This window comes from Spinacia oleracea, chromosome 2 (assembly GCF_020520425.1).
Source record: "Spinacia oleracea cultivar Varoflay chromosome 2, BTI_SOV_V1, whole genome shotgun sequence".
Taxonomy (NCBI): Eukaryota; Viridiplantae; Streptophyta; class Magnoliopsida; order Caryophyllales; family Amaranthaceae; genus Spinacia; species Spinacia oleracea.
The window spans coordinates 4,144,333-4,163,344 of NC_079488.1; the positions used below are offsets into that span (position 1 = coordinate 4,144,333).

Genomic DNA, 19,012 nt, shown 5'->3' on the forward strand with positions numbered 1-19,012 from the left:
CGATTTTTTGGTTGATTTTTTCTGATTTTTTTGGTCTATTTTTTTGTCAGTTTTTTGGATTGAATTTTCTGGGTATGTCGATTTTTTGGAGTTTTTTGTTTTCTGGGTTTGACGATTTTCTGGGTTTTTTGGTTGATTTGTCATTTTCTGGGGTTTTTTTGGTTAATTTTTTGGATTTTTCTTGATTTTTTTTTTTCGAATTTTTGATGATTTTGTTTGTTGATTTTTCTGGTTTGAACTTTTGTTGATTTTCTGGTTAATCTGATGTTTTTTGTATTAATAATAAAATATCTCCCATTTATCTTATTTTTTAAAATATTTTTTCTCTCTCCACTTAATTTTAAATATATAATCTCTTACACCCAATCATTACTCTTACACCCAATCATTACTCACATCCCAATACAAACCAAGATTCAGTTTTCTTAAACCACACCCAACATTCTTTAGGGGAAGAACAAAAGGGAATGGAGGGAGTAATTCCCATCAATCTTCTTTCATGTTTTCCTGTTTCCTTCTTCATAATTTTTTTTGGTAAAGAATCAAACAACGGAAATCTGATTCAAAATAGTGTTTTTTCTTGGAAAATGTTTTCCATTGAAAATCATTTTTCAATGAATTTTTTTTTACGTCAAATCAAAGTAGCCCTTAGAATATTTTCCATTGAAAGTTGCAACTTTAGTGAATGTTTTGAGATTGCAATTTGATATTGCAATTATTCAAACAATATCAAAATTCTTAAAATCTATACTTCTATTTAATAACGTACAAGCCAATTTAAAAGAAACGTAAGAAGCCACTCCATGTATTTATATTTATAACAAAATATGAAACAAAATGCAAATACACTTTTTACATGTACTCTTAATAAGTAAATATAGATTGTTATTTCGATCTAACAGGTATTATGTTAATGATTTCTACATACAATTTCGTTGAAATAACTTAATTAAATAAGTATCCAAATGACCAACCTATTTTGAATGTGACAACTTTTAGATTTTAATCTTAAAGATAAAAATATCTGTATATAACACGGGATAAAAACTAGTTATTTTATTAATTTAATAATCGCAACAACATTTTCCATCATCTTGACAATGACTATCCGCTGCTTGAAGCTCATTGCACTTCTTCACACATTCCCCTTTGGTTTTGTGATTGCATTTTATTCCAAAATCAAATGCAAAACAGTTTTCAGGAATAATTGGTCTGTCTCCTTCACTGGCTTGTGCTGAATCAATTATTTGCCAACAACATAATATTAGGAGAAAGAAAAAAAAATGTTTAATATTCTTGCTTATGTGATGCTCTAATATCTCAAGAAATATACGCGCTTTAATTATATACTAGTATTGGGTAAGGGCGATGCCCCGAGTTATACATGTATACCAATTTCAAATAATTCAATAATTATTATATTTTGTTATAAAAAGATGACATATAATTTGTTTGGATTAGTGGTAAATTATTTGGTTTACAAATGAGAAGTCACGGGTTTAAGACTTGTAAAACACATATTTATCATTTTTATATAAATATATGTGTATGACATGGAAAATTGGAGTATTATTACGTGCGTGTCATGTGTCACATAGATTTGATTATTAACGATTTTTAATATATTAGTATAGATGCGGATTACTCCATATTAGATTAGATTACTCCCTTTTATTTTTTAATGCATTACTTGAATCGTATACTTAGCAATAAAATATCTCCAATTTTCTATTTGGAGAAATTATAAAAAGTTTATATTATGAAAATATGTATTGTCACTAAATCCAACAACATTTTATATAATAACATTTAATTTTTATACATTGTTAAAAAAAATCAAGTCAAACTTAATATATGAATAGTTTCAAAATCAAAGTAATGCATTTAAAAACAATGCAGGGAGTACGAACATAGCATACATACCACACCTAGTCTAAGACCTGACAATTGAATCTCGATCCGTCCGCACCATTGCCTTTGTGGCTCCCTTTACACCAAAAAGTACAACACTGGTAGGTTGTGATTTACCATTTTGGCCATAACAATGACTATTTTTTATTTTACTTTTTGGTGTAGAGAGAGCCACGAAAGACAAACCGACAAATGATATAAACGAGATTCAATCCCATATTTTGGGTATTATGTTTTAAGACTTTATCAACTAATTAACCTAATTGACATCCACCAATACGAGGACGACTTTTTCGTTGTTAGAATTTTATTCTTTAAGCTTATAATTAATCACAAATGACAGGACAATTAATGTTTTAAGACTTACGATTATAAGGAGTTTTTCCTGGAATTGCTGACGATGTTGATATTAGGCTAACAGTTGTGACAATCAATACCATTAGAGCAAACATCTTATTGACTGCCATTTTTTTTTAAATAGGGGAAATGGCTTATACAACGAAGATAATATTACAATTATTATGTAACAAAAAAAATTAGGGTGAAGGATTAATTAATATGCAATCATCAAACAATTTTTTGTTAAATAGAATAGAATTTTCACATATATAGAAATTCCAATAATAGGATAGGATATTTTTTTTTTCTATACGCTAATTTAGCTTGCATAGTCTATATATAAAGGAGTATGATTCCGTGACGTTTTATCCCTAATATGAAGGAGAGTCTGGAAGGTAGTCTGAACGTATATATGATGATTGAATCTCGTATGCATCAGTGCCTTCCAGTATGAGTCACAAAATATTGTTTACGAACTACTATATATGTAGAAGATTGTCTAAATAAAGTAAAATCCATCACTTATACTCCGTATATTCCAATTTCAGAATGCAATTGTTCAAATAATAAAAGTAATATAATAATATCGATCTTTAGTATATTCACACACTTTCTTTTATCAATTTTTTTATATTGATTTTTACATAATGAATTATACAGTTATGTGAGATATTTTTTTTCAAAATATCAAATTTTTATAATTTTAACAAATGTATAATTAGATATATTAATATATTGCATTGACAAACGTGAAACATCAAATGATGTAAGTAAACAAAATAGAGAAAGTATTTTGTAACATTAGTATGTTGTATGGGACATAACCTATTGTATTTCTAATATCTAAACCATCAATTATAGTTTCAATAATTATATTTGCCATATGTATAATTTTTATTTTTGGTGAACATGCAATATTTATAAGAATAAATTATTTTTTACCACCAAAAAAACTAAAACTTGCATTTTACCACGTACCTAAAAATAATAATTTAAAGTTGTTTTTAACCACATGAAAAATGGAAAAATATATGAAAATGTTATGTATGTAGGGGGGCAATAACGGTAATACTTCTTATATGTTATATTATTCCATGATTTCATGTATATATTTAACTCTATTCTCTTCCCCCAACTTCCTTATGTTTCATGAATTTACATATTTTTTCACCACTATTAACTCACACAATTGAGAAAATTTAATGAAAGTTAGATATAAGGGTGAAAAAGTTAAAGAAAATCACACATGGAGTGTAAAACATTGAATGGAAGTTGAATTAGGTAGCCATACATAAATTTTTCATCTGTTTTTTCGTTTTCAGGTGGTAAAATACAAGTTTTAATTTTTTAGGTGGTACAAAATAATTTTTCGATTTTGTAGGTGGTAAAAACAATTTGTCCTATTTGTAATGAATGTGAAAAACCAAGGTTGTCTTTTACTTCTCCAATACATTACTTTGGCTCTTAGAGCATGATCAACCCCAAGTCTTAAGACATGAATTGTGCTGACATGGCATATGATTCATCAGTCTTAAGATCAGACATATAAAAATTGTAGCATTGAAGTAGACAAGTCTTATCAAAGTCTTAAAGTGAGTTTTGAAAAATTAAGACTCAATTTAAGACTTGGTATGTGAGTTAAATTAAAAAATAAAATGATATTTTACATAAATTTACAAGTCTTAAATTATTTAATGGGTGAAGAGCTAAATTTGATTGAATCTTAAGGAGTCTTAACAATAATTTAATTATTTAATATTAATGAAATGCTGACATGGCAAATGAAGAACATCTTAAGATAAGACCCCCTTGATCTTGCTCTTAATGTCTCAATTATGTGTAATTTTTTTATTTAGAAAATATTTATCGATACAAATCTAACAGTATCTCTTACGAATATAATTTTTGTTACGCATGAATTACAAAAATTGATCAAAGTCATAGTGTGAATAGTATAAAAAATCAAAATGGTGTGCGAATAATTTCTCTTAGTAATCGTACATTCATACCATATAGTCCGTGTAAATCTTTTAAAAAAAAAGAAAATTTTGCTTTCCTTTTAAATAGGTCATTAATGAAATCATTTGATTTAAATTGTCACCAATTATTATAGTATTAGAATTCAAAATTTTCATTTAATTATTGATTTCAAGAATATTACCACATATAGTTAAATGTAACAATGTCCTTTTATGTCATTTTATGTAATCAAACGACTCACCGCTAAACGCTATTTACTAAACACTTTCATTTAACTCGCTTATAATATCTAATCAAACCATCTAATTAATACAAACCGATAGTCAAACCATTCAATTCAAACCGCTACGACTACCCGTATCTAATCAAATCATCTAATTAATACAAACAACGCGATAGTTGATCAAACCTGCTAGTTCAAACCACTACCGCTACTCGCTAATTGTCAAACATGAATCTTTCCTTTTAAATAGGACATTGAAAAAAATCTATTTGATTTTCACCAAGAGTAATTATTGTATTAGAATATTCATTTCCAACCTCCTCCCTTACCCATTTCCCAAACAAACCAACAACCCAAAAAAAAAACCCTCAAATCAATTCCCCTAAACCCTAAAGGCGTCATTACAACAATGGCGCTCGAAATCGACGCTTCATCGGCGTCGGAAATGACGTCGGTAGAGAAGGATTTTGAGGGATCAGAAGTGCCGAAATGGGAACAACAATTAACGATACGAGCATTTGTCGTTAGTTTCGTGTTAAGCATTCTATTTACATTCATTGTAATGAAACTCAATCTTACCACCGGAATTATACCGTCGCTTAGTGTTAGCGCCGGTTTATTGGGTTTCTTCTTCGTTAAAACTTGGACAACGTTGTTAGATAAATCTGGTTATCTTAAACAACCTTTCACTCGTCAAGAAAATACTGTTATTCAGACTTGCGTTGTTGCTTCTTCCGGCATCGCCTTCTCGGGTTAGTAATTTATATTGTCTTTCTGGCTCATTTGCAAAAAAAAGAAGAAAGAAAAAGACAACAGTTTTTTTATATGCATTTTAATCTGAAATTTGTTGTTGATAATAGTATATTTACGATTTCATATGCAATACCAATGAGGTCTTGATTTAGAGGTTAAGATTGAACGCCTGTATACGATAGATGTGTATTAATTTATAATTTATATTGCCATTCTGACTAAATAATAAAAAAAAATTAAAAAAAAACAGTTTTATATGCAATTAAATCTGAAATTTCTTGTTTATAACGTAATTATCTATTCAAATTGTAATTCCAATGAGGTATTGACGGTTAAGATTGAACGCCTGTGTACGATAGGTCGATCTCAGGTCTCAATTTGTAATTTATATTAATTGTTTTTCTGGCTAAATAGTAAAAATAGAATACAAAAATCAGTTTTATATGCAATTAAATCTGAAATTTCTTGTTTATAACGTAATAATATATTCACATTGTAATACCAATGAGGTATTGAACTATTGACAGTTAAATGATAGGTCTCAGGTTTCACTTTGTAATTTATAATGCCTTTCTGGTTAAATAGTAAAAAGAAAAAACGGTTGTATATACAATTAAATCTGAAATTTCTTGTTTATAACGTAATTATCTATTCACGTTGTAATACCAATGAGGTATTGATGGTTAAAATTGAATGCGTGTGTACAATAAGTCTCAGTTACTAATCTGTTGTACTTTATATATTTTGTCTTTCCGGCTAAATAGTAAAATAAAGAAAATTAAAAAAACAGTTTAATATGCAATTAAATCTGAAATTTCTTGTTCATAACGTCTGATTTTAGCTTTTTCTATTCACATTGTTATTTTCACCAGAAATCCAACTTTTGTTTTTGGGTAAATGGGGACTATTTTGTAAATATCATGGGATTTCAATACTACATGTTTTGACGATAATTTAGGGCTCGTTCGATTTAACTACTAGTTTTTAGTTTTTAACTCCATAGTTTTTTAGTTTTTGTAAGTCATATAATTTAGATTTAATCATTAACTAAAAAGTAATCATACCTATATTAATCGTAAAACTGGAAACTACGTTTTCATATCTTGGTTATATAGTTTTATAAAAATACAACTGAAAAATTAAATAAAAACCGACACCGAACAAACTTCTGGATTAAAATTTCATTTTTATTAGTCATTATTGAGGCAAACAAGAAGGATTAGAGCTTGTGGCCGGTACCATGATAAACAATTGACCGAGTGGTTAAAATCGATGGCTTCAATGAGAGCTTGTGGTACTATGATAATTAATTGACTAAAATCGAGGGTCTGCGGACGATAGTTCTCAGGTTTATCCTCCAACCCGTTTGTTATTTTATTGCTCTTGTAATTTATTGGCAAAAAAAACAAAAAAAAAAATTTAATAAAAATTTTGCCTAAAAATATTTTTACACCCGAAAAAATTGCACACAAATTCGCCCAAGGCATACTCAAACAAGCAGAATACAACTCGCATGCATGTGGTGGAATAGACTTAAATAAATAAATAAATTGTCTTCGAAAATTCATGTATTTCTTATAACCATAAGACAAAGACTCCGTTGATATTTCTTATACCATTAATTTTAATTTAACGTAACTGAATTCCAAAAATCATGGTTACAATTTTGGACAAAGTTTTGTAATTGGATCAATGATATATGTCACGTATTCATCTACTCATCTGGCATTACTCTTTAATTCGTTTTTTCCTAAATTAAATGATTGCATTTTTTTTCTTCTAAAATTAGTGTGGAATATTTCTATTTTAAGCTATTTTTATTTGGGTGAATAGTTACATCATATCATTAGCTGTGCTTTCTATTTTAGCTATCTTTGTTGTCAATTAACAACTCATTTAAATAATAATTAAAAATATTCTACTGAAAATATTATACACCTGGATGCACTAAAAATAATAATATTGGTAACATAATAGGGAATTAAATAAAATTCCATTTCCGACCTATATATCCAAAGTGTTAAGAAGGTCTAGCTAAGCTTAAAATATTGGACTAGAAGTTGCAATTATTGTAAAATGAGTTTTGGAGTGACGAATCCAAATCGTTTAAATTATGAAAAAAATTCTTGATTTTAGCCAAACATGAATTGAAGTGTTGTGTGTCCATACCCATTAATCTATATCCGAGTGTCAAAAGATCTGATACATGTACATAATCTATACATAGTCTATACCTAGGAACACCATAGATTATTAGAAGTCATGTGACATCTCATTATTAGAAGCCATGTGGCATCTCTCATTTCATCCATCATTTTATTTTTTTGTTTTTTCCAATTTTTCTTTATTGTTTTTATGATTTACAACTTCTAATGCCTCTTTCACTCCATTTTACTTATTCAACATCAAGTTATTAATAATCTAATATACTCATTAGTCTCTTCCACTCCACCCCTTTAACATCCAATATTTATTCAACATATAATTTTATATTTTTCCAACCTTCAAATTACACCTCTATTTAATTCATATATTACCAAAAATCAGAAGTACTCACTAATTAATACTTCAAAAGACATCTGAGCAACCACTATACAACAGCCCGTTTTATGAAAGGCTCAAAAGCTAGTTGATATAAAATAAAGAGTTCGAGTAACATACATAGATTAATATATTGCTATATTTTCTTAAATTAAACTTTGTACACCTATATGACTAAAGCATTCCTTAATTGATATAAAATGAAAAGTCCAAGTAACATAAATTAATACTTCGTACATTGCTATATTTTCTTAAATTAAACTTTGTACATTGCTATATTTTCTAAAATTAAACTTACTTCCGTTTCAAAACAATCTTTAAACTTTTCGTTTTAGTCTGTTTAATAATGTTCTTTACACTTTATTTTATTCTATTTTTGAACATGAAATTTACCACCTTACCCTTCTTACACCACAATATTTACAACTGTTCACTCATTTTTTCTTACTTTATCCATATTTTATTATATTCAACCACATTTTCTACTTTTGTCTTAATATTTGTGCAAATAGTAACTGTAAAGATCTTTGTGAAACGGATGTAGTACTACGTATATGACTAAATGCATTAATTCCTGCATGACAACATAAACATGTACTAATAGAAGTACATACTACCTCCGTTTCAAAAAGATCTTTACAGTTACTATTTGCACGGACTTCAATGCAATATTTAACTACTAATATATCCAATTTCGTATGTGAAAAAATTATAAAAATTTGATATTCTGAAAATATATCCCGAGACCAATATAACAAGATCTTACATGTAACGTTTTGATGTATATAATGGTGAGAATTTACGGTCAAATTTTTTATACTTTGGACACATTTTCCAAAGCGTAAAAAACTTTCTGAAACGGAGGTAGTACAACATACTACTTTGTAGATTAATTAGCCAATGTTTTAATTAATAAATTTGAACAAACTACTTGGTACATACTTTAATTTGCTATCAATAATTCAATAAACATAGTTTAATTAGGCAGTGTGGTAATTAATTAATCAATTTTGAACAAACAAACAGGAGGTGCGGCGAGTTACGTACTTGGGATGAGTGAGAGAATTGCATCACAAGGAGATAAAGCCTTTATACATGATATCAAGACACCTTCTTTAGGTTGGATGATTGGCTTTCTCTTTGTTGTTAGCTTCATCGGCCTTTTTTCCGTTGTTCCCCTCCGTAAGGTACGTTTTTCTCGTTCTTATTTATAGACTACGACCCTATTTATTTAAATTGAACTGAACTGAATATCAAGATGAGCTCGGCCCGCCGGTCTAACCCGGCTCAAAATTTGGCGGGTTTGGATAGAGTTTTTCGGCCCAGTTTTTAGGCTCGGCCCGGTCCGACAATTTTAATTTTTTTGGCGGGTTTGGGAAACATAAAACTACACATTTTAGTTATAAATTTGGCCGGGCTCGAAAATAACCTGAAAAGTCTGGTATTTTAGGCCTGAAATAGCGGGTATGGGGCACAATTTTTGGCCCAAATCTTGGACAGGCATGGCCCAGCCCGACATAACAGTCTGATTTTTTTGCCTCGGTCCGTCCCGAACCCGGTCCGGCCCGCCATTTGATCAGGTCTATGTTAATTAGAAATGCTAATGGATGATAAATATTTCGCATCTAGATTATGATTAAACAGGTTGAAAATCTTGATCCAACTCTTTATTATTGGGTTGGGTTCGGGTTAAGATGGTGAGTTGGGTCAGATTTTGCCGACTCTATGGTCTAGTCTGAATGTTGGTGGTCTGGTATGGTATGATAAGATCTGATCCAATAAGTAACAAGAATAAGGTGAAGAGAACATGACCTAAGACCTTGTTCTTTTGAACTGAACTGAACTGAACTGAATTCTCCCGAACTGAGCTGAGCATGTCACATAGTTTTTACTTAATTTCGTTGCACACAACTTTCACAACTATCAACTTCTTCCATTCTTATTTAGCTGACATAGTTTGACTTTAGCAATATTCACAAACCCTCATCTGATCGGATTTTGTTATTTATGCGCGCGTAGACTAAAATGTAATAATGTAAGATCTTGTTAAATATAATTCACCCCGATCTTAGTGATAGAAAAATGTGTATATTCAAACGTGATAAGAAATGCAAGTAGTCAGCTAAATAAGAGCGGATGAAGTATATGTTAAATTAAAGTGTTGTTCCATACTTCCTATAATCTAAAGTTAATACACGAATACTCCCTCCGCTTCTTTTATTTGTCCCGTTTAAATAATTTAAACGTTTCCATTTATAGGTTTTTATTTACTCACCCAACCTAAGTATCTTACCATTCTGTAACGTTATTTAGAATTGCTAATGGATGCTCAATTAATATTTTTGCATGTAGATTATGATTATTGACTACAAACTTGTTTACCCGAGTGGAACTGCTACTGCCCATCTCATCAACAGCTTCCACACTCCAGAGGGTGCCATCATAGCCAAGTATGTTTTTTATCTGAGGATATTTTTATATTTACCACCTTTTAAGTTACATGATTTGTTATTTACCACCTTTTAAATTACTAGTTTTAATACTGTAAGAAATTGTACCATTAACGATGGGAAATTCCGTTATTAGAGACCAATAATCGTTGATTAATGACGGGATGTGCTGTCGCGAACCCGTCATAAAAGGGGGCCGTCATTAATGAAAAATCTCGTCGTTAATCCGTCATAAAAGACATGTACGATGGTTTGTTTAATAATTAGCCCCGTCGTAATTAGTTTGTCGTTAAAGATACGAATTCTTGTAATGTGATACTTACAACTTTATAAAATGTAATTTTATATTTACCACCTTAATTTTATAAAATATTGTATATTCACGTCCTCTTAACGGATTTCATCAAACTTTTCTTTATTTTGTTTTGATTACAGGAAGAAGGTGAAAATGTTGGGGAAATATTTCACATTAAGCTTTGTGTGGGGTTTCGTCCAATGGTTCTTCACAGGAGGAGATGATTGTGGATTTTCGAATTTTCCTACATTTGGTTTAAAAGCCTATCAGCAAAAGTAAGTCATTAATGAAACTCTATATTGTGATGCTGATTACTTATTAGTTAATGCAGTGACTCATTTTGACCAAAAACAAAATAAAAATGAAACTCTATATTTTATTTTTATTTTTGTTTTCCCTAAATTAATTTTGAGTTAAGCTTACTCCCTCCCTTCTTGAATATTTGCAATAGTTTGACTTTTACATTATACATTAATTTTGACCAAATTTTCTTACTATTACGTAATATATAAAAATCAAATGTTGTTTTGTACGGAGTAATATGTTGTTGGATTAGTTTTAAATATACATTTTTCAAATATCAAATTTTTAAGTTTTTAGTAACATATAATTACGTTTAATTACAGTCAAACTAGTAGTTTGTCAAAAGTGCCAGTCAAATTGTTCCAAGTAAGGGGGACAAGGGGAGTATATATGTCATTTTTTGTTGAAAGAAAAGAGTCGCTTCACCATTACGTTAACAAGTCACCAAAATATACATCATCTAAAGATCGAGTTATTACCGAGCATAGCAACTCACACTTCATGTGACACCAACACTGGCCGAAATAGTGCCTTCTATAAATAAAATGCAGTTGTTTTCTGAAATGTCACTAAAACTGATTAGGGGGTGGATATCACATCTTTGATGCAACAGACTCAGCCGGCTTCCTGGCATAGTATCAAGCATAGCATCTCACAGTTCATGTGGCGAAAACTTAAATCCATTCATGATAGGGGTGAAAGTTCGTTTTCGGTTTGGATTAAGGTCCAAGCCGAATCCAAACCGAACTAAGTTGGTTTTCATTTTTTGAAACAGAATCCAAACCAAATAACCTTTTTAATCCAAATCAAACAAAAACGGATTTTTAATTTTCAGTTCAATCCAAACCATAAAATCGAATTTTCACGAGCCTTTCATTTGGGCTTGTTTTTGGGCCTATATTATACATGTTTTTAGCCAATTTTCAGGCCCTTATTATACTTTTTACTTTTTTAGCCAAGTTCGATTTATTGGGTTTTAGTTCAGTTTATTCGGTTTCAGACATTTTAGTCCAATCCAAACCATAAAACCATTTTTTAAAAAAATTCTTAGTCCAAACCGGACAGAATTTCTTGTTCAGTTCTGTTCGATTTTCGGTTTTTTGCTACCAAACTTTCACCCCTAATTCATGACACCAACACTGCCCGAAAAATTGCCTTCTACAAAGGAAATGTCATTGTATTCAGAAATGTCACTAAAACTGATTAGAAGTTGGATATCACGTCTTAGATGCAACAGATTCAGTCGGCTTCTAACTTTACCTTTGATGTATGTAATTGCAGGTTTTACTTTGATTTTTCTGCAACATATGTGGGTGTGGGGATGATTTGCCCATATCTTGTTAATATATCTCTACTACTTGGAGCAATTGTATCATACGGTATCATGTGGCCTCTCATTGAGAAACAAAAAGGTCATTGGTATGATAAAAGCCTTAGTGATGACAACCTTCATGGTCTACAAGGCTATAAGGTAAGGTTTTATTTATGTCTTGTTCTCTTCACCTGATCTAGTTTGATTTTTTTAGTTTATGTTCTGGTTTGGTCTGATTTTTCTAGTTTCTGATTTGATCAGATATGATCTGAATGTTTTATGTAAGTGCTTTTTGCTTTTTCTAGTTTGATGTGGTATGATTTTTCTGTTCTGATCAAAATGTTTTGAAACAAGACTAACAATGTGTTCGGAAACCAAGTTAATGTGAAAATGTGAGTTAAAGTAAAACTATGGAAATCATTTGCCAAAATAATAAAAATTTACTGACCCGATGTTGACCCGCGACCAGCTTTCGACTCGCCCATTATTGACCCACAAATTGACCCTTTCGTTACCCGACCCGCTTTTGGCCCGCATCGACCCTGACCCGACCCGTCCAATAACTAGCCCTAATCATGTACATTGTTGAGTTTTTAGGCCTTGTTATCTTCACCTCATAAGTTCTGATTTTTCTAGTTTTTTATCTGGTCTGAATGTTTTTTTTGATTGTTTTTTGCTTTTATGGTCTGGTCTGAACTGGTGTTAATGTTTTTTACTTTTCTGGTCTGGTCTGGTCTGGACAGGTGTGAATGTTTTCGGTAAGTTTTCTTACTTTTCCTGGTGTGCTTTGCGGTTTAATCAGTTACTTCACTGTCCTTATTGGTTGCAGATTTTTATTGCAATAGCAATCATCCTAGCAGATGGACTCTACAACTTCATCAAAGTCTCCTATCAATCAATATTAGGTTTATCCAAACAATACAAACAAAAAAACTCAGATACAATTCTTCCATCAAACAATACATCTGAAGTTCCCACTTCTGAATCATTATCATTCGATGACCAAAGAAGAACACAGTATTTCCTGAAAGACATAATCCCAACTTATGCAGCAGTTTCTGGGTATGTAGCAATTGCTGCAATCTCCATTGGTGTACTTCCACTGATATTTCACCAGCTAAAATGGTACCATGTTTTGGTCATGTATATTGTTGCACCATTGTTGGCCTTTTGTAATGCTTATGGTGCTGGTTTGACTGACTGGTCGTTGGCGTCGACGTACGGGAAGTTGGCTATATTTGTTATTGGTGGTTGGGCTGGTGCTTCTCATGGTGGGATTGTTGCTGGACTTGCTGCTTGTGGTGTTATGATGAATATTGTTTCTACTGCTTCGGATCTCACACAAGATTTCAAAACAGGTTAGACTTGTTTCTTCTGGTTAGAATTTAGAGATTGGCGGGTGGGTCGGGTTTCACCCAACCCACCCTGACACACAGTCCATAGTTGGTTACGTGGGCTGGATCATATATGACCCGTGATAAAACACGTCTGACCCAACACAGCTACCAAAGCATACTATACCCACCCAATGCACAAAACACAACCCACCTGACCCGATACAACTCACCATGGCACACTCAACCCATGAACACAACCTAACCCATCTAACCATGTGACCTACTCAACCCACCATCCTAATTTAAACTATTTTGTATGTTTAAAATGCTAGTAAATTTTAATTTTATTGTTTAAACATATTTCCTCCGGTCTTTTTTAGATTGACACATTTTTTAAGCACGTTTGCTAATGCATGATTTCAAACATTAGTGTGTTCAATTATGGATAAGAATTTTTTTTATATAAAGTTGATATCTAAAATATATTCATTAAGACGAATCTAATAAGACCCCACATAACTATGATTTTTCTTAATAATAAATCACAAAAGAAAATCAAAGGAACTTGTGTGACTAGTGTCAAAAGTCTTATTGTGTCATCTAATAAGAAACGGAGGAAGTATATATATTCCCTCCGTTTTTTTTTTTAAGAGATACACTTGGTTGGGCACGGGTCTTAAGAAGAATAAAAGAAGTGGGGTTGGGGTAGATATTTTAATAAATAAGTACATTGGGGACCATGTCCTTTTGAACAAGTGGAGGTGGGGGTGGGGTGGGTGTAGTTGTAAAATTATTTTTTAATTGGATGGTGGGTCATAAAGTGTAGTAGATATATTATTTAATTAGGTGGTGGGGTTGATAAGTTACCAAAAATGGCAAGTGTATCTCTTAAAAAAATACGGCCGGAAAAGACAAATGTATCTCTTAAAAAAATACGGAGGGAGTATATATCTACATTTACGTGAGTAATGAGTAGTATAAATTAATTAATTTAAGTTCATATGAATTTTAAATTTTTTTTAATGTTTAGGTAATATCCAAACCTACTTGACCCACATCAGCCCAAAACATGCTAAACCCACTGAATCGGATTACACCAGACCTCAAAATTTCTCCAAACCCACTTGACTCACTCGACCCGCACAACCCACCACGACCCATCACGTACTTTGTGAAAAGTTTTTCCAACACAGTCCACGGCCCGACCCACCTTGACTTTCAGTGTGTTGATCGTGTGTCAACTATTCCAGACCACGATCCACTAAACCAACCCATGACCCACCCAACCCGTCTCGTTGGCTATTTGTACTCCTAGTAGAACTCCAAATTAAAGATTGTCTCACTAACTATTGTATATTTTTCTTATCAAAATTGTGAATGAATTGAAACAGGTTACATGACACTAGCATCACCAAGATCAATGTTTGTGAGCCAAATAATAGGAACAGCAATGGGTTGTGTAATATCACCATGTGTATTCTGGATATTCTACATGGCATACCCAGATCTAGGGTTACCAAAAACCCAATATCCAGCCCCATTTGCATCCCTCTATCGAAACATAGCCTTACTTGGAGTTGAAGGAATAAGTTCATTACCTAAACATTGTCTAACCTTATGCATAATATGTGCAATTATTGCATTAGCCATAAATGGGTTAAAAGACATTGTTGGGGAAAAGTATTCAAGATTTATACCAATTCCAATGGCAATGGCTATACCTTTCTACCTTGGTGGTTACTTTGCTATTGATATGTGCCTTGGTAGTTTGATATTGTTTTTGTGGGAGTACAAGAATAAGGCTAATGCTGATATATACGCGCCTGCTGTCGCGTCTGGGTTGATATGTGGTGATGGAATATGGTCTTTGCCAAGTTCTATACTTGCTTTGGCTGGTGTTAAACCACCTCTTTGTCTCCAAGTTGTTTCTAGCTAGTTCTAGTTACATTACATCAATTTGTGCTCATTTTGTCTAGCAATCTTGTTAACCTTTGTGATAGATTCTAGTACAATACAATTGTTATGGATTTTTTTTTTTGCTTACTATTGTTACAATTGATAAATAAGAATATAGATTCTAGTATATAGAAGAATATGTATGTATTTTTATTGTTATTGCTAAACAAACCAAACACACAAAGATTTTCCCTTATAGCCTCAAAGGTTATGTTATCAAATTCCATTAGAGGTTTAATGGGACGTGAGAATTTCTCTTAAAATACCCTCTCACTTCCAATAAGTCTAGCCTATAAACTGGCTGAAAATAAAGATGGCCGTAGATTGGGTTGAATTTTGGGTTGAACCCATCGGTTTTGGGCCTAAATGGGTCCAACCCACGCTAGCCCTCTTAGCAATGTTGTTAACCTTTGTGATAGATTCTAGTACAATTCAATTTGTTAAGGATGTTTTTCTTTTTTAATTGATAATTAAATATACCGTATGTATATATGTATATATATGTTTTCGTATTGTATTGATAGACAAACCAATCACACAAAGGTTTGCGCTCATAACGTCAAGGTTATGGGATCAATCTCCACCTAGAGTTTTTTTGGAGGTAAGAATTTCTCTTACAATCCCCTCTCACTTCTAATGAGTCCAGCTGGAAATACATTTGTCAGGTGACAGTTTAGCTTAGTAAGGTCATTCATAAAGATGGTCGTGGGTCGGGTTGAATTTTTGGTTGAGCCCATGAGTCGTGGGACCAAAATGGCCCCAATTCCACCCTAGCCTGCTTAGTATTGCATCATGTCGTGTCGGGCCAAAAGTTTCAAAATGGGGCCCAGACCCATAAGTCGTCATGTTGGGTCGGGTTGGGTTGTAGTGTAGCGTTGTGCTGGACCGTCGTGCCTAAGCCTAATTTTACTAAATTTAACATGCTTTGTTGGGTCGTGTCGAATCGTGCGTTGCCGTGCTTTTTCCAAAAAATTGAGGCTCGTGAGTCGTGATATATAAATATAGTTAAGTTCAGATAAGTTTAACTTTAATTTAGATAAATTTAGATAATACAAAATAAGTCAATTAGAAGGGATCCTAAGATTAGCCGGTTTTTGTCCCTTTTTTTTTTTTTTTTGGTTTAAATATAATCTTGTCATACTTTTTTCATCTTTTTAACACGTAGATTTTCATGAAATAGCTTTATAAAGACATGTGTCTTGATGATGTTACAACCCCGATATCTCCGACACTCCATGTAAATTATCCACAAACTTTTCAGAAAGGCCGATCTACGATAATATATTGTGTGGTGGCATAAAAGAGAAAGGTTATCTGCACCTGTTATAATTTTTTAGTTACCCTTATTGATGTTATAAGTTTTCTTTATTGTAGTTATAATTCAGTTACCTAGTGTTTAAGGCTATTAGCTCAAATGGTAGAGCAATATATAATATCGTACATGGTGTGGGGTCAAACTCCACGTAGCCTACTACCTATATTACACTTGTGTATTGGTGTAAATTTTCATTGTTGGTATTGTATTAGTCACCGTTATAACTTGTAAAAGCATATCACTCTTGATCAGGGCGCTTCATTTTTTATTGTTAGGGTCGCATTTTTTCAATGGTTAGGGTCACATTTATCCTTGAGTAAAGTAACTTTAGTCCTCGAATAAGGTAACTTATATCTTTGATTTGGTTCACTTTTATATTTGAATGTACGGTAAAATATCGTAGATCAGGGGCACACAATTTCTTTTGTAAATTATCAAGTACAAATTCTTTGTAGTATTCTCAACCTAAAAATATTACTAGTTAAATTAAGCGGTAATAATAATAATAAAATAATAATAAATTTAAATAAAATAAGTTGAATAAATTGAAATTTTGATTTAAAACCGACACTTATGATGTTAAGGGCCCAATAAAAATTCTGTACTAAGAGATGTTAGATTAAAATAAAATAAATTAGAGACATTAATATTCACAAACTCTTATAAAGGAGGTACAATAAATAGTGTCCAATAGAGTAATAATTGACTTAAAATATTTAAAATTATTTCCAATATATGTAAAACTAATTTTTAGTGTTATTTTTCTTTAATTTTAATAAAAAAAATTGAGTAAAAATTTCCCGATATATAACAAATTTATTATCCACATTTTATGGGCAAAATATTTTGCTAAAAGTAATGTAATAGACGATGTTAGATTAAAATAAAATAAATTAGAGACAAGAATAGAAAATAACGTACGTGGAGCACACTACAAAACGTTAATTTATCATCACACTCCACTACTCCAACTCAAATAAAAGCAAACAAATGAAACCCAATTCCAATTTCATTCATCTCGATAAATACCAAACAAGCAGCTTCAGTTTTTACTCCTTAATTGGTACGTTTTCATCTCTCTTTTTCCTGTTTTTATTTTCACTTTTTATTTTCTTTTTGTTTTCTTCTTTGTTTTTTCAATATGTATGCACAATTCATTCAATCAATATCTTTTACTTTTTTTTTTTTTACTTTTTTATACATAAATTGTCTATGAAAAATATGGTGCTCTGGTTTGTGGATCTAGCAAGATTTTTCTAACTTATGTTCTTGGTGTTTTGCTTTAATTTATGCTTATATATGCTTATTTGCAATTCTTTTAAAGAGTCAATGACTTTAAAATACGGATGTGTTTTGTACCAATGAGATCTTGACCTATTAGTTAAAACTAAAGAGTGAAGACCTACGTGTGATAGGTCCCAGGTTCAAATCTTCATCTACTATTTGTAATTTTATATTGTGTTTGGTTGATAGAACTAGATTTTCCTATGAAGTGGGATAAGTTTTTTAAAGTTATTAATTATACAAATTAAAATATGCATATAAAATATTAGTGACATATTGATCGAAAGCATTTGTATTCACTAAGATGTCAGAACTTTTAAACCCTTACCTCTCATAATTTTTTGGTCAAGATCCGTCACTGTCTATGAACAAAAAGTAGTATCTATTTCCTTAGAATTCCCATTCCATTTAGAATATACATTTTTTTTAGGAAAAGGAATTTCTAAATGTTAATCAAATAAGCACTATGAAGATCATGGTGTTGGATAGCCTGAATCTTACATGCCTTCAAGCGTCGAGAACACTAGTTTGATCGTAATTATATGCAATTGTATATTAGTAGAAAGTTTAAAAAATTGTTATTTGTAAAATTTAATTTTATGATTAATCCAACAACATATTAAACAACACCATTTAACTTTTACTCCGTATATATTAGTAAAAAAAATAGTCAATGTTGTGATCAATGATGCAAATGTCATACTGTTGCAAGTATTCAGAATCGGAGAAAGGGAATATGTGAGTTTGTGTATAGAATTGGACAATGAGTTGGCTTAATCGATGTCGATGGGCCCTTCCACTCAAATGTGTTTTATGATTTTATCACTTTACGTTTGTTTTTAGGTGTATGGCTGTTTATCTAATTTAATTAAAAAAAAAGGACTAGAGGAGGGAGTGGTTGGGTTAATTAAGTACGCTTCTTTTAATTACTTATGGCATGTTGAATACTCCACATTTTGTTGGGTTAATTAATTACGTTTCTTTTAATTACTTATGAGTTATGGCAGGTTGAA

The 19,012-nt window shown here is 31.4% G+C and overlaps 1 protein-coding gene across 1 annotated transcript; it reads left to right on the forward strand.

Moving 5' to 3' along the window:
• Window positions 1-4,748: 4,748 nt before the first annotated feature.
• On the forward strand, window positions 4,749-15,527 carry LOC110803456 (probable metal-nicotianamine transporter YSL7). The gene is made up of 7 exons (XM_022008966.2): window positions 4,749-5,205; window positions 8,774-8,934; window positions 10,100-10,197; window positions 10,633-10,767; window positions 12,077-12,266; window positions 12,937-13,465; window positions 14,836-15,527. The coding sequence occupies exons 1-7, from the start codon at window positions 4,863-4,865 to the stop codon at window positions 15,378-15,380; spliced, it is 2,001 nt and encodes a 666-aa protein (XP_021864658.2). The 5' UTR covers window positions 4,749-4,862; the 3' UTR covers window positions 15,381-15,527.
• Window positions 15,528-19,012: the final 3,485 nt, after the last annotated feature.

What these genes read in the sequence shown, in the direction of transcription:
- LOC110803456 (XM_022008966.2), top strand. Translation starts at nt 4,863, where the DNA reads ATGGCGCTCGAAATCGACGCTTCATCGGCGTCGGAAATGACGTCGGTA. An exon ending in TTCCGGCATCGCCTTCTCGG is followed by an intron (nt 5,206 to 8,773) that starts GTTAGTAATTTA and finishes ACAAACAAACAG; the next exon opens with GAGGTGCGGCGAGTTACGTA. An exon ending in GAGGGTGCCATCATAGCCAA is followed by an intron (nt 10,198 to 10,632) that starts GTATGTTTTTTA and finishes TTTTGATTACAG; the next exon opens with GAAGAAGGTGAAAATGTTGG.